Source organism: Corvus kubaryi, unplaced genomic scaffold (genome assembly GCF_017639235.1).
Source record: "Corvus kubaryi isolate FWS band 111438036 unplaced genomic scaffold, C.kubaryi_AGA036_p1.0 37385, whole genome shotgun sequence".
NCBI lineage: Eukaryota > Metazoa > Chordata > Aves > Passeriformes > Corvidae > Corvus > Corvus kubaryi.
The window spans coordinates 4,114,909-4,131,188 of NW_024581127.1; the positions used below are offsets into that span (position 1 = coordinate 4,114,909).

Genomic DNA, 16,280 nt, shown 5'->3' on the forward strand with positions numbered 1-16,280 from the left:
ACTCAATATATAGTTAAGGTAGAAGCAACTTCACTCTCAAAATAAGGTTGTTGACTGTTCTATCAGGTTTTTCCTATTGACCTATTTTCTGGTCTGGCAAGGAAAAGGACAGAGTTGCAATAGCAATTAAGCAACCAAAACATTTAGTGAAATTCACAACTACTTTTACAGCATATGAGAAATACTGATGAGGCCCTAACTGTTCTCTCTCAAAGTGCTATCCAAAGTGCAATTGATGCAATTAAGTAGTTAACCTAAGTTAGAATCACACATACATAACACAGTATCTGTTATCTTTAAAGAAACAATGAAAGAAATAGGAAATGTGTCTAGAAACTATCTTTATAAAACTACCAAACAGGCATTTTGAAAATCTACTTTTCTGAAAGTCTAGACTCACTAAATTACAACATGAAATCTCATGACTGAAAAGGCTCTTAGTGAAGAACAGTTGGGCAGCTATAGACATAGTTAGGGTTTTTTTCTTCATTTGTTTGGTTTGGTTTTTTTTAAACAAGAAATGGTAACAGATGTTAAAATATATGAAAATCACAAGAATAAAAATACAAAACAAAAGAAAACCCCACCCCAAACCAAACCCCAAAAATATATACACCCAGCACTGACTGACACTAGCTCCAGCAGCAACTGAACTCTGTTTTGAACTCTGATAATAAAAACATACTGGCAACATAGTAAGAGTTTTCGGTCAATATTTTCAGAGTAGTAAAAATAACTTTCCATAATGATATTGTCACAAGTTATTCTATTGCAAAGAATTTTATAAAATTATAGTTTTCTTCCTTCTCTGTAGCAAAAAAATCCCAACCAAGAAAGAATCTGTTTCATGCTGTTTTATAATATATTGATGTAGTATGCATTTGAAGAAAGACTTGCTAAGTCCATGATTTGCCCATATCTGTAGGGTGTAGTCTCACCCTCCTTCAACTCTTGCTTAGTTTTTCATGCAAAAAAAATACTCAATCTGAATCTGTGCAGGAAGACAAAAATTTGGTAGGTTAAATAAAAAAGGGAAAGAAAAAAAATGGAGAGAAAAAAAGTGCATAGGAAAGTGAGACTGAGTGAGAAAGAATACGTTTTTCTAGCTGTACATTCACAGAAAACTTTTTTTGAAACCATTCGTATGGATACGTTGGTACGATAAGTAAGTCAAGAAAGTACAAAGAATGCCTTCCAAGCCTTTGGGAAACAGGATTTGTTCAAGGGAGAATCAAGACACCAATCCATTTCTGGGGAAGCAATCTGAATCTGATTTACTATCAGACCAGCGGAAAGTCAGTAACAGATTGCATATACTTGCAAACCAACTGGAATGACATCACTTGGGAGTTCCAAATAACTCTTGAAAAGCTCCATACGCAAATCTCTAAAATGAAAATGCATCTTCCCCATTACTTCAGATTACACTAATGAGCAACAAGCTGTGTTGGTTTGGGCTGGGGAACATGGAATGTTACTTTTTTCTTACGTACAGTATGGAGCTTTAGAATGCTTTTTAAAATAGAAGTATGTTTGTAATATTTGCTCTACTTATTTTTACATCAGTAAAATATCACAAAAAATACCTGTATTTCTGCTTCAGAACTTCCAATTCTAGTGTTGTATCAGGGCTCTGCGCATATGTGGTAGAGTCCTCACACCCAAAGCAATATTGGAACACGCTCTAAACAAAACACGGAACCAAACTTAAATAGATCCTATAGTCTGACAATAGATTAAATATGTGAATGGTAAGTCTTCACACAGTGTTAAAACTGAAAAGAATTTCTGTTATGATGTTATTTTTTTATATATTAAAACATTTGTTTTTCAAAATTTGTTTTATAAGAAAATTCAGTCTATCAACAGCAGCTGAAATGCAAGTAAAAAAATAAAAGAAGAAAAGCCAAAAGGGAGTAATTCTACTTTTTATCTGAACATCTTTTGTAGCTTGTCTCACTTAATAAAGTTGCAGTTCACTGAGTATTCAAACACTAATTATATCTGAATACCGCTGCACTCAAACTGATTTATCATTTTCATTGACCTTAGTCAAGGTCTAATCACAATTCCCTTGATGTCAGTTAATGATTGAGTCTTATTAACACAATGTCCTCAGCAATGTGTGTACAAAGTTAATCATATCCCTTTTTGGTAAGAATTCTTCTATGTAATATTCACCATCTTACCATAAATCCACAGTATCTCGGCCTGTTGGGATATACAGTGATTGATTCCTGGTCCACCCGACTTAAGAACCAAAATGGCAGCTTCTTCTCTAAGTTGGTGTGAAGATTAACCTAAACGTAGTTTTGCATTTAAAATGAGATATGTTTATGTGAAAATAACCATCATGCCATTATATTCAATTCCCTACTGCACTACTGTGGAGTAGTTCTCCACACTGCAAACAGTGGTATAACATTTGAACAGTCCAGCCCAGACATTAAAACTACATAGCCATACCAGAATTGAGTATCTTAGCAGAATTAATTACTCCACATAGATGTGCACTCTTTTAACTAATGACAATTTAGTATAGCAGAATGAATTTTGTGTCCTTTTGATTTTTGTGTACCTTCTTTCCACTGCATACATTCTCTACTTATGAGGGGCCGCTATGGCCCCTCCCCCACAACCTGGGCTGCTGCCACCACGGGCAGGGGCAGCTGGAGGGGAGGGATGCAGCTTTGGCAAAGCCCCTGACAATAAAAGAAGAGGCGGGGTGGCCGTGGTGACCATGGATGGCACAGGCGTCCCCGTTGGCTTCTGGTTGGATGCCCCCTTGTCTCTGTTTCTCGCTTTCCACAGGTCACCCCTGGGTGGGAGGGACCAAGGTGAGGAGACAGCCAGCATGTGCAGCCCACAGCACCGCCCCTGGGCGTGGAGCCGGAGGGCAGAACCTTCCACGGAGAGGGCTGGGAGGGGACCTCTCACAGAGGGAGTGGCGTCCCTCCCGCTCTCAGGTCCTTGAGTCTTCATGGCACGCGGGGGGACTGGCTCAGGAGATGTTGTCATTGAAGCGAGCAGGGCCAGGGACTGCCTAGCTCCTATGATGAAGCAAGTTGTGGTCAGTGATTTGTAGTGCCAGGACTGGCCAAGGAAGATCTAACACAGCAGATTCAATGGAATCAGAGAGCTCTTGCTCAGGTAGCTCTTCAAAAGGGGAAGATGAAATAATAGCTGCTTTAAGCAGTCGAAAGAGGGGAAAGATAGCGAGAAGAACCATAAGCGAATGTAGTCCAATAGCCAAACGTACTAGGTCAAAAAGGGAAGAACCTGTTCTGCAAGCCCCTTTGAGGCAAGCAGTTGGCAATCAGGGACCCATCTATATAAAAGTTACGTACTGTCTTGTAGAGTTAGAACAATGGAAGGCCACCGTTGGAAAATATAAAGAAAACCCAGATAAAGTAGCTAATTTGGTAGGTAGGGCAATTAACACACAAAACCCTGACTGGAGTGATTTGAAATCTATGACGGACACATTTCTTGATCCCACTGAGAGAGAGATGGTTAATAAAGCTATTATAAATCCTTCAGAGGCAAATATAGCAAGCAGGGCAATACAAGGTATGGTTACTGAAATTTTTCCAATGGATAATCCAGGGTGGGACCCAAATATGCCAGAACAGATGGCAAGATTAAAACGATATCAAAATCTCATAGTATATGGGTTAAAACATGGTGTCCCTAAAGCTCTTAATTGGTCAAAACGCTACAAAGTAAAGCAAACTTATGATGACTCTCCCACTGATTTTTTAAATAGTTTAAGAGAAGCTGCTATCAGATATACAAACCTAGATCCTGATTCAGCTGAGGGGAAAACACACCTAGTTCTCTTGTTTATGGGTCAAGATACAAACAATATAAGAAGAAAGCTGCAAAAATTAGATGGGGTTCAAGACATAAGTAAATTGTCAGAAGTAGCCTGGAAAGTGTATTGGGACAGAGACCCAAGTGACAAAGTTAGACACCATCCTAGCAAGAGGGTTATTCAGGAGAAGCCACACAAGAGAACTTCCCCTATGGACAAAGATCAGTGTGCCTATTGCAAGAAAAATGGACATTGGAAAAGTGACTGTCCAATGTTGAAGAAGAAACCTCCAGTTCCCCAACTCACAGTGGGACAAGACTTGTACTCATAGTGATGGGGACTGAAGGCTCTTCCCCCAGCAGAGCCTTCGGTTATAGCTAAACTGGGAAAAGATGATATCGAATTTGTGGTAGATACCAGAGCAGCATATTCTGTATTAAATACTTTAGAAGGGAAACTAAGTCAAGATACTGTTCATGTTGTTGGGGCAACAGGGGTAACTGAAACATGGCCTTTCTTCTAACCTTTGAAATTTAAACTGGGGAAGCACTGGGTAACTCACCAATTCCTTTATATGCCTAATTCCCCTAAACCATTGCTGGGGAGGGATTTACTGGAGAAATTGGAAGCTGAAATTAAATTCAAAAAGGAAAGGGTGTACAAGTTATAATTCCTGAACCTAAATTTGTCGAAGTTGCCGCACTTTTTACAGATGTGGTGAAATCCTCATCGAAGCTGAAAATGCTGTCAATCCAATTGTGTGGGCCAGTGATGTCCCAGGAAGATCCAAACAGGCAGAACCAATGAGCATTGCACTCAAACCAGGAGCTACACCGGTAAGGCAAAAACAATACCCTTTGAAATCAGAAGGTTGTAGAGGATTGGCACCTATAATTGAAAAATTCCTCCAACATGGGCTATTAGTGCAATGTGAGTCCAGGTATAACACCCATCCTTTCAGTAAAGAAAGCTGATGGTAAGAGTTATCTATTAGGGCAAGATTTAAGAGCAATTAACAAAATTACAGAGTACATACACTCAGTTGTAGCAAACCCCTATACTCTTTTGACCACACTGACAGACGAATTAGGGTGGTTTACTGTTGTAGACCTGAAGGATGCCTTTTTCTGCATTCCTGGGCATAAAAACAGCTAGGAGCTCTTTGCTTTTGAGTGGGGAAATCCCGAAACAGGGAGGAAAAGTCATCTTACTTGGACAGTCCTACCCCAGGGTTTCAAGAATAGCCCAACAATATTTGGAAACCAGCTAGCAAAGGAATTGGAAGACTGGAGGAGACAAGAGCCAGGAGGGGTTATTCTTCAATATGTTGATGACATCTCAATTGCAGCTAAAACGCAAGATGACTGCATCCAGCTCACTGTAAGCTTGTTAAGCTTTTTGGGACTGAGTGGGTACAGAGTTTCTAAAGACAAGGCACAGATTGCCAAGGAAGCAGTAGTTTATTTGGGACTTGAGATCTTTTGTGGACACTGACAGCTCAGCAAAGAACGGAAAGAAGCCATCTGCTGACTTCCAGAGCCCCACACCGTGACAGAGATGCAAGCTTTCCTGGGAATGGTTGGGTGGTGCAGACTGTGGATACCAAACTACGGATTACTGGTAAGGCCCCTGTATGGAGCATTAAAAGCAGCAGAAAAGGGAATCATTACATGGACTGAGAGCACAAAATCTGCATTTAAACAGCTGAAACACTCTCTAATGTCAGCTCCAGCACTGGGTTTACCAGACTTAACTAAAGCTTTTGAACTTTTTACACATGAGAGACTCAATGTGGCATTGGGTGTATTAGCACAGTGCCTCAGAAGCCAACGGAGGGGCCTACTTTTCCAAACAGCTAGACAATATTAGCCAAGGATGGCCTGAGTGTTTGAAGGCTGTGGTAGCTACTGTCACCTTGATTCAAGAGGCCTGAAAACTCACCCTTGGACAACATTGTAGTGTATGTGCCACACGCACTAGCACTAGTATTAGAACAGAAAGGAGGACGTTGGCTGTCTGGCAACCAGATGCTTAAATATCAGTCACTGGTGTTGGAGCAGAATGATGTTACCTTGAAAACAACTTCTGTTGGTAACCCTGCCATGTTTCTGTCCTCTGCTTTAACTGACAATGTGCCTGAGCATGACTGTTTGCAGACAATCGAGGAGGTCTATTCCAGCAGAGCAGACCTGAAGGATGTGCCCCTAGAGAAGCCAGACTGGGAGCTGTTTACAGACAGGAGCAGCTTAATGAGAAATGGTAAACGAATGACAGGTTATGCAGTTAACAACCCAGGACAAGGTGATCAAGGCAAAGGCCCTGCCAGCAGATGTGTCATCACAGAAAGCTGAACTGACTGCGCTGACAAGGGCCCTGGACCTGAGTGAAGGAAAGAAAGTAAATATATGGACTGACTCTAAATATGCGTTTCGTGTTTTCCATGCCCATGGAGCCATCTGGAAGGAGAGAGGACTGTTGAACACTCAAGGTAATCAAATCAAACACGCTGAACAAATCTTTGCCCTCTTAGAGAGCATCAAAAGACCCACAGAAGTAGCTATCATGCATTGTAGGGGTCACCATAAAGGGAAAACCACTCCAGAACTGGGAAATCACTTTGCTGATGAAACAGCAAAAGGAGTTGCAGAAAAAAGGTATTCTTGCAGTAATTCCACAAAAAGAGATTGATTTTTCAGGGTTCACCCCAAAGTATGACCAGGCAGACCACAAGTTAATCAAGTCTCTTAAGGCTGAGATCATAGAAAATGGATGGCTTGTTATACCAGTGAATCAGGTTGTAGTCCCACCTCTAATCCTTTGAGAGCTAGCTCGAAGAGAACATGCAAGCACACATTTCAGGGTTGAAAATCTTTTGAAACATCTGAAAAAGGTAGTAATAGGAAAGGGAATGGCAGATGTACAATCAGTAGCGAGCAAGTGTGAAATCTGCTGTAAAAACAATCTTGATACAAGGAAAAGAGTTGTGTTAGGAGTAACAAAGGCAGGGGATCTTCCTGGAGATTACTGGCAAATAGATTTTGCTGAGTTACCACGCAAAGAAGGATACAGGTACATACTGGTATTGGTTGACACCTTCAGTGGATGGCCTGAAGCTTATCCCTGTCGCACTAACACAGCCAAGGAGGTGGTGAAAGTTTTGCTTAATCATGTAATACCGAGGTTTGGGGCTCCTTTGGGTATGGCCCCAGACAGGGAACCACATTTTGTTGCAAATGTGATTCAGGAGGTTAGTCAGATTTTGGGAATTGCTTGGGATCTGCACACACCTTACAGACCCCAAGCAAGTGATAAAAGTCGAACGCATGAATGGAACCCTTAAAGTACAAATCAGCAAAATTTGTCAAGAGACATCCATGACATGGGTTCAGGCCTTGCCTATAGCTTTGCTGAGGATCTGCATACAACCAAGGTGGAGGGATAACATCAGTCCCTATGAAATATTGTATGGCAGGCCATATCAAATTCCACATGTTCCAGGTGAAATTCACATGAGGGAGAAACTTGATTTACAGAGATATCTGATGGCTTTAGGTTCCACTTTGCAGAAGCTCCAGAATTACATCGTCTTATCCAGACCCATAGAACTGGACACCCCTGCACATCCCTTCCAGCCTGGAGACTGGGTCTGTGTTAAGTGGTAGGACAGTGATCCTCTACAGGCCAAGTGGAGAGGACCATTCCAGATTTTGCTGACCACCCTCACTGCAATCAAAGTCACTGGCAAAGGACCCTGGATTCACTAGTCCAGAGTAAAGAAGGCTTCTGCTCCTGAAACAACTAAGAAAACAGAGACTGAAACAAACAAAGATGATGTAGTTTAAATGATTATTTTCCTGTGCTTGTTATCTACACAGTTGGTAACCTGACTCAGGTTTGGAACCAAAATTTGCATATGATTCTAGTCCAAAGTGTATCCAAAGACATTCATTTGGATACAGAGCTAACAAATGACATGGAAACCAAAGCGGAAATATCAGCAAAATTTGTTTACAATTTGAGAACCAACTCAGATCTTATGTTAGATAGCATTCAAAGATAACACACTGAGCTCTGATTATATCTTCCACACCCTGACTTCATGGTTACCAAACTGGCCCTGGATTAAAGAGTTGTTCGTAGTAGTTGTAATTATAATTCTTGTGTATAATATACTATTGTTAGATGTATACTGCTTTTAGAGTAGATATTTAGAATATTTAGAATAGAGTCTCAACAAGGTAGAGGCCTTGCCAAGCCTCTAAAGGGGAGGAATGATGCCTTAAGTTTTAACTTTTATATTTTTCAAATCCTGCACTGCTTAATGGGTAACTCTGAAGTTTCATGTGGCCTGTTAACTACTCTTCTCTCCTGCTGGTTAGACATATAAGCCTCTCAAGGTTTGCTCTTCAAGGACACCAGGCCCCAAAACGGGTAAACCAAAACCTAGAGGGGGGGCAAACTTGGAGTAATTACATCATTAACTGAAGTTATAATTGGAGAATTAACCCTGATATGCAAATCGACCAAACTTATAAAAGTGTGAAGAACCTGTGACCCAAGGTCCATCTTGGGAGTAGCCTCTTGACTGCCCAGGGTGTATCTCTGAAGGCCCTTCAAATAAATACCTACTTTTATTCTCTTATTTTTGACTAGCCTCTGTTTTTTAGGTGGCCACCTCAAGGCATCAAGACAACTCTGCGATTTCAAGCATTGTAGTTACTGATTTTGTGACTCTGCTTTTGGGAAAACTCAGAATTGCTTTAACTGATGGTTGAAAAATTCCTTAAAAATGCATTTGCTTGTACACTTCTGGGGCAATGACTCACGAGTGAGAATGAGATTCAGAATAAGGTGCCATGTTCACCAGTTTGCTTTACAGGTATCCTAAGATAGTTAGGAATGTGATGACAAATCAACTATTTAAATTCTAGCAATGTTAGTGTTCTAGCAGTGATATGTACTTCCAATATTTGATGCTTCCACAGTATGTTACTCACCTGCATTGCAATCCTTTTGAGTGCAGCATATTTCTGCACTTCAGCGATATCCCCAACAGCCAAACCGATCTAGAAAAAAGAAAGATTTCACTATCTATTTTTTAATAGTCTGTGATTTCAATTGTATTTCTCATTCACATTTAAATAAAAAAGATATTATAGAGTTAAATTATTTTGTCACTTGAATTTGGAAACATTTTTTGCATATTTGGAAATATTTGTATCAATAAATGCAGAGAGTGTTTTTACTGACAACACTCTGTCTGTTGGTAAGGCACTAAAGAGCTACTTTTATCAAGAATAACATCCCTTCTTTTTGATTCTTCATTACTGCTGTAATCTTAAGAAAACTGCTGATCTCTTGATTAAGTAAAATCATGGCAGCAATAAACAACTTTTAAAAACATGAGCTGTTTGATTTTTTACTGCTCAGCTCATATGAATACATTGTTTCCTAAAAAACATTATGTTCAATGGAACATGGCTGAGGATATATTACATATTTTCCCCCTTTCTCACCATTATCACATTTTCTGATTATGTTCAGATCAGACTTGTTAGTCAGTTCTAACACTACTTGCTGTTTTGTGTGCAATGAAGATTTGAGTTTGGGCTTTATTTTTTCTTTTTTGAATTATTATGGTTAGTGCTAGGTTATGCTATAACAAGGGATTGAACAAAAATCGTTGTTCCCCAATTTTCTTTATCAAGACCTCAGAATAATACACTGCAGCTCCAATTCAAGTTTCACCACAGTTACTACCTAAAGATATACAAAATAATCCTGCAGGAGTGAGCCGTGGGAAAGTACTTAGAACTGCAAACTGGATGGAAAACAAGTGCAGAGAATGGCAACATTTTAATATGTTACTGAAAATATTGGTTAAATAATGAAGGGCTGTCACTTACTGAAGTAACTCTATATACTAGAACGCTCTATATACTTGTGTTTAACCACTTTTGCATATTAATAAGTAGCTTACTTACTAGCAAGTTCATAAGAAGGATTGGAATAAGCAAGGTAAATATAATGAGAACCGTGTAACTAAGGAATGGATATGGCAATTCATTGCTTAGTAAAGGATCAAGGAATGCATCATGGTAATTTATGTCTCCCAGCATCATTGCGAATGTCTTCATTACGGAAAGCAGAGGTGTGCTGTATGTTTGCTGCAAAAAGAAAGAGCAAAATAAAGAAAAAACCCAACTGATGAAATTTTAAAATAAAGTCTTGAGATGCTTTAGTCCAAGAATATTTATAATGATAAAAACTTAACTATATTATTGAACTAACCTGTGAACCCAAAAGGACAAAGAAACTCAGCCCAAAGGCCAGTATCAGGAAAAAGAAAACCACAGCAATCCGAATCAAAGTCCTCAAAATTTCCCAGAACATCACAACATAGATTCCATAGTTCTCAAATCTAGGTAATAAGTAAAAATAAAGATATAGAATCAGTCATAGAATCACTTCATTCGGAAAAGACTTTTAAGATAACCATCTCCAGCCATTAATCTAGCACTGCCAAGTCTTCTCCTAAGCCATGAAATACTGAAGTTAGAATCCCTTGCAGTGATTTATGTAAGGCAGTAAGTAATGCCAATTTTCATCTGTGGAAAGAGACTGCCTCTCTGAGAAATTCTGTGATGGTAACAAACCTGTTCTACTTTCACATCCAAAAGAGTGCACGTGATTCTACTTCCAGCAAGCTTATTTTTTAATGCACAAGAACAATTTTTAGATAGTATTTTTCATGGATAAAATTTATTCTCTTCATAGGCATAGATAGTACAATATTGTGCCACTTTTGCATTCAGAATAACAACATTAGCAAATTATCCAACTTTTTTCTGCTTCTCGAAGCAAATTAGCAACCAGAAGAAAGGACAACTGGCACCATAATCCATGTAGCAGCCACACACCTGATTTAAAAGATTTCACTGTTTACAAGATGTGAAATAAACTACATATCTGTAGTTTTATTGCAATACAAAGTATGAAAAACAAACAAACAATAAGAAACACATTGCTCAGGAAGAGAAGGGGAATAGCTTAATTTTAAGACACCTGCGTTTCCAACAACAGTCTGTCACCGGGCAAGCCTCCCCTATTCTTAGCTAACACAAAAACTAAATCTCAGAACAGGAATTATCATAAAGCAGATTAAATTACTTTTTCTTTCAAACCTGAACGTGGGAATTTATGTCCTCTCTGAAATCCAGGATCCAAGAGATTTTTTATGCTAGTACAGTAGCAACTGTGAAAATCCCTCCACATGATTTTCACTCTGAAATATTATGTGCAAGACTGAAAAGGTCAAGCTAGAAATAAAGCAAACATGATCTTCTCTTACTTGTTAGGCATTTATCAGGCAAAATTCAATTGAAGTCAATGGAATCACAGGTTGCCTTGGGAAAATACAGCCTGAATGAGTTAGAAAAATCATGTGTAGAGTTCTATTGCTACACACTTGAAAAAATAGTCAGGCATTTCATTGAGCAGCAGAAGGAACGTTGCGCAATCATCTGTTTACTTTTCGCTGTGTAGGTTCAATGCTCATTTTGCCCAGAGCAGACAGGACACGCCCATTCATTACTCCTCTAAGATCAGACCCAGCCAGGACAAGGTTTGCAGCAGAGGCAATGCCATAAAGGCACTCTCTTTGACATTAACTCTGTTTACAAACCATGTCCTTAAACATCCCTACTATACTAAAACAATCCCAAAATTAATCACCAACTGTTGTGTTGTCTGTCTGCAAGACTGCATGGGGGTGATTAGTGCATATATACAATAAGGCTTGGAAGAACATTTATGCAGTGTTATCACATGCAGTCCTGCTCAGGCACAAATGCATTTAATTTTTTAGTTTTAAGCACTACACCCACATTATTTTTTTCCTCCACCCAGCTCTCCTGCAGTTTATAACTCTTGGACACTATTGTGCCAGTGACAACATTTAAGATAATTAAGGGCAATAAACAGATGTCATGTCAACTGAAGAAATAATATCATTCACTGTAATTCTTTTACAGGACACTATGGTATAGAGAAGCGAGATGTGCCACTTAATGAGTAAAATGACAAAAGAATTTTCCTTCTCCCAGGTATTACTCATAAAAACCTAACTTCCTTATGCCTCTCATAATTCATATTTTTCTGGGTTTTTTTAGTCAAAGTCTATGCAGTGTAACAAAAGATGATTTTTAAAAGATACAATTAAGCATTGTTTTGCTTAATTAACATTAAAATAAGTATTGTTGTTTCTATAGCTGCTGTAACAAATGCTGTGATGCTCTACATGAAAAACACTGAAAATGACTTTACAGTTCATCAGAGATTAAAAAATTCCTATGGTCCTAATCTGGAAACTTGTATAGTTTGAAAAAAATAAAAATACAAAATGGGACTGTCAAACTTGATCAGTCACAGTTTAGGATATGTAAAATATCCGAAAATATTAAAATATTTTATGGTAAAGCCCATAAAAAATTTTTACCGTTGAAGATAAAGCAAGAAGTTCATCCAAGACAAGTATACAGCAATTGCTCCACATTCCCACTGCAAATGAGCTGGTGTATTAATAAATAAAGAAGACACAAAAATTATGCTTGTAGTATATATGGTCCAGTCCAGTAGATTGGAGTAATCCAACAAATATTTCAATTTCTAGGATTTAAGAGAAACAGGTTAATATTTACAAGTCATCCATCATTAAAGCAATGAATTCAATATGCTACTTAAATTATCTCCTCAGTTTTAATCTTTACATATATATATAAATTAAAAGGTGTAAATTCGCATTTCCCTTCTAATCAGGAAAAAATCAGATTAATTTCAATATCATACAAGCTTCCATGCAAGCACACTGTCTGATTAATGTTATTTCTCTATGTACTTACCTGCTGAATTAGCTGAAATATTTCTTTGCAGATGCCCAGTAAACTCATAATTAAAACTAAACACATGCACACCCTGGTGAAGTATGAGTCCTGAAACAAAAATCAGAGCACAAAAGAAATTAGAAATTATTAAAGGAATGTTCATTTCAGCTCTACCTATTATATATACATTATATTGCCAAGTTAAGCAACTCAGCTTGTGCCATATAAACTTATTACTATCTAAATTCTGTTTTACTAATATTTATTGTGAAATCCTCGTACTGGATTGGGCTGCATATGTGATTCTCATGATTTTTTCATGTATCAGGATATCTTCATGAACCCTTTATAACCCTTGAGTTTATTTTATTTTGCATTTCTACTAGCATATCCTTTTTGAGTTCCTGTTTCAGTTCTATGCCTTTTCTCTCATGTGAATCATTTTTCTTCAATATTAAACAAATATTATTCACTTCAGAGAAAAAGCTGAAGTAACCATGTGTAAATTTCTCAGAAAAAAGTAAAAACAAGAAATGAGAACTGAAAATTATATAAAAAGGTTGCTGCTGAATGCTTCGAAATACACACTTTAATTCTATTCCTTAGAGTTGCTAGATCATAAATTAATCTAAAAATTATTTAAATAATGTTATCATTTTGCTATAAAAATCCTAAACATATTGTGACTACTAATAAAAGTACCTCATATTCTAATGGTCTTGCTTCATAGAGCTCTGTTCCATTCTGAGGTCTTGTTGGTTGTATGTGAGTGACCAGAAGAGTCAGTGGGATGAGACCAAGAGAATATATGCCTAAATTCATTAGATGTGCTCGAAACCCATAGGCCATCCTTGAAAGTGAGAATGTTAAAGTTACAACACTTTACAAATTTAGAAGAGCATGCATTCAAATTTAACAGCCAACAATGTCTTCAAGATGAGGAAATAAACATTTCTTGAAATGTCCCTTTGTGATGAATGTGTTCATCATTTATGTGGACTAAAGTGTATTTGCCATTTGTTCCTTCCATTTTTAACTTGGCAACCTTAATTTATATTTTTGCAATAATTAGGAAACAAAGATAGTAGTTTTCTTTGTTGTAAGTATCAAAAAATCTTTACCAAATGCTAAGTTACTCTTTACAGAAAAGACATTTGCTCAGTCTACTCTATAAATATGCACATTTTATTAAACAACTTTCGGGCACAATAGTCTTTATCTTGACATGCAGTGTTATATTTTATGTACATTAAAATAGACCAACCATTTCATAAGCAAGTATTCTTTACACACAGGATGACTGAGTAGCTCCATGCGATTGTGGCGCACCATGGCCTACAAAACACAAGTAGAGAAGGATCCAATTTAATTCATCTAGGTAAGCAAAGTGATTACAAAACTGGATAGGCCACCTTTTTTACCTGAATATTAGCCTAATGGAAAATAAAATGTGTGTAAGATATGGCAAAGTTCTTTTGATTAAGTACTCTGGGGCAAACCCATCACTATCTTGCCCTCCCTGCCTGCTAAGGCATTCAGCTTCTCAGCTGTGGCTCTGTTAGTCTATTTCAAGCTTAAAAAAATTATACAGACTATTTTCAACTATACCTGTGAGACCACACTTTTAAGTTTAATAAGAAAATATTTATTTATTTATTATTAGTCAGTGCAACAACTAATTGCCAACAGCTATCCCAAAATGTAAGCATATTAAGCCAGAAAGTTTGTTGTATAAACATTTTCTGACAAAGAATGAGAGAACAGATTGACAATGCAAAAAACCAGCAAATTTGTTTGGGTCACAATAAGTATTTTGCAATTAGCATATGAAACAAATCAGCTTGTCAGGTTTTTCAGTGCCTTACATTCCAGTGCATGGTCACTACAATGACTGGAGTGTGGTTTTCTTTGATGTACTACCTGCACATACAGCACATTCTCTTGAACAATCATAGCTTTATCTAAACCTAAAAGAATTTTTTTTTATTACTTAGATCTTTGGCCCATACTTAATTTCAATATACTTTTAATATACAGAGTTATGGGCTTTGGAGAAGAAATATTATGATGAAAAATTAAAACCTCTTGATTGTATCTGAACCAAGACAGCAGGCAATGATGTCAGAGTAAAACTAGAACTTACGTTTAAAGTGGTAAGTGGTTCATAGAAAATATCTTCACCATCCTTTACTTTCCTGTTAAGTGTCAAGGGACACTGAAGATATCGGAAGTTATATTCAATCTATATAACACACATACACCAGAATTTAAATATAATGCAAATTGTTATCTCAGTCTTAGATTATGTTCTTAGTACAAAAAGGCTGTCCTTTAGAGAAAAAAAAGCATATTGTGTCAAGGTAGTCAGAATCAAGATGTATATTCACTGTTAGCTGAACACATGCTATCAAGATACACATCTGTGACTGAAAGACGTTTAAACAAACAGCCATTTTGAAATGTAAAACAAAAAGTGCACATTTCTTGCTAACACATTGCTATTAGCAATGATCATTTTCACAACTGTAATTTGTTTTAATGCCAACTTTAAAGAAAAGCTTGTCTTTAAAAGTTATATGGCTTTGATAATACAATATAAAGAAAATGCACAGTAGCAAAAAATTTGCAAGTTTTCTGTTAATGATGTGGACACAATCCAATATAATCATTGATAAGGAGGTTTTCAATATGGTTTCAAAGGTAATATAACATTCATGCCTCCGTAGCATTGTTAAAAGCAATCTACTGCTTAAGATTTTGGAGAAGCATGTACAAAAAAAAGAAATGTTGAACTCTGAATCAATGATGACAACTGCACTACTTATTACAAGCATACTTTTGATATGCATAAATAGATATTAGGTGTCTTCTCTCACTGCTATTTTGAAATACCCATAATCTCTGATACCCAGCCTGACTGCAAAAATTAACATAGCAAAGAAACCGTTTATGGATTGTAGAAGTTTAATGTCACACTTATTAAAATGTGTAAGCATGAAGATTACAGAAACTGAACTTCAAACCATTTACAGTCCAAAGGATAAAATAAGATCTGTTACCTGTGTTCTGTGTTAATATCTGAGATTCATCTGCAAGTGTACCTTACATATTTGAACTTGACATATACATTAAAATATATGTACTGTGCACTCTCCCAGACCTTTTCATCTACTTACGTAGAAGTCTCGACTTGTCTTTTCCTCTGAAGACTCGATTATGCAGTTGTCCAACACCAGCTTTGTAGATGAACAGAAAAGTGAATTAAGGTGATATAGACAATGTTCAACAGAAAGAATGTGTTTGGACCAGAAGAAAATGACCGTCAAATACAACAATCACCTAACAGAAGTGATGATTCAATCAGATTTTGTGATGTATGTTTTGAAGGCATAAAATTCCAGAGTTTACATGTAGGAGTTAAATATAAACTATTCAGTTTACAAGGCTACATGCTAGTTTACAAATATGAAGGGTGAATAGTTTATAAATACATACATACCAAGTCACTTGCTATTTTAATAAAAAAACATTTCTGTAACATTTAGCAGTTAGCTGAGAGAGTGAAAATATCTCAGATGATTTTG

At 37.2% G+C, this 16,280-nt stretch overlaps 1 protein-coding gene across 1 annotated transcript in view; it reads right to left on the reverse strand.

The window, feature by feature from the left end:
• The window catches only part of TRPA1 (transient receptor potential cation channel subfamily A member 1), a 37,560-nt gene that overhangs the window by 1,363 nt on the left and 19,917 nt on the right, over positions 1-16,280 (reverse strand). The window contains exons 16-26 of the mRNA XM_042036396.1: positions 15,873-15,932; positions 14,840-14,938; positions 13,961-14,031; positions 13,399-13,546; positions 12,715-12,804; positions 12,312-12,481; positions 10,106-10,235; positions 9,799-9,981; positions 8,812-8,880; positions 2,190-2,300; positions 1,587-1,684 (exon numbers count right to left, since the gene is read on the reverse strand). Of these exons, the coding sequence (XP_041892330.1) occupies positions 1,587-1,684; positions 2,190-2,300; positions 8,812-8,880; positions 9,799-9,981; positions 10,106-10,235; positions 12,312-12,481; positions 12,715-12,804; positions 13,399-13,546; positions 13,961-14,031; positions 14,840-14,938; positions 15,873-15,932 (1,229 nt within the window). The remainder of the gene's footprint in view (positions 1-1,586; positions 1,685-2,189; positions 2,301-8,811; positions 8,881-9,798; positions 9,982-10,105; positions 10,236-12,311; positions 12,482-12,714; positions 12,805-13,398; positions 13,547-13,960; positions 14,032-14,839; positions 14,939-15,872; positions 15,933-16,280) is intronic.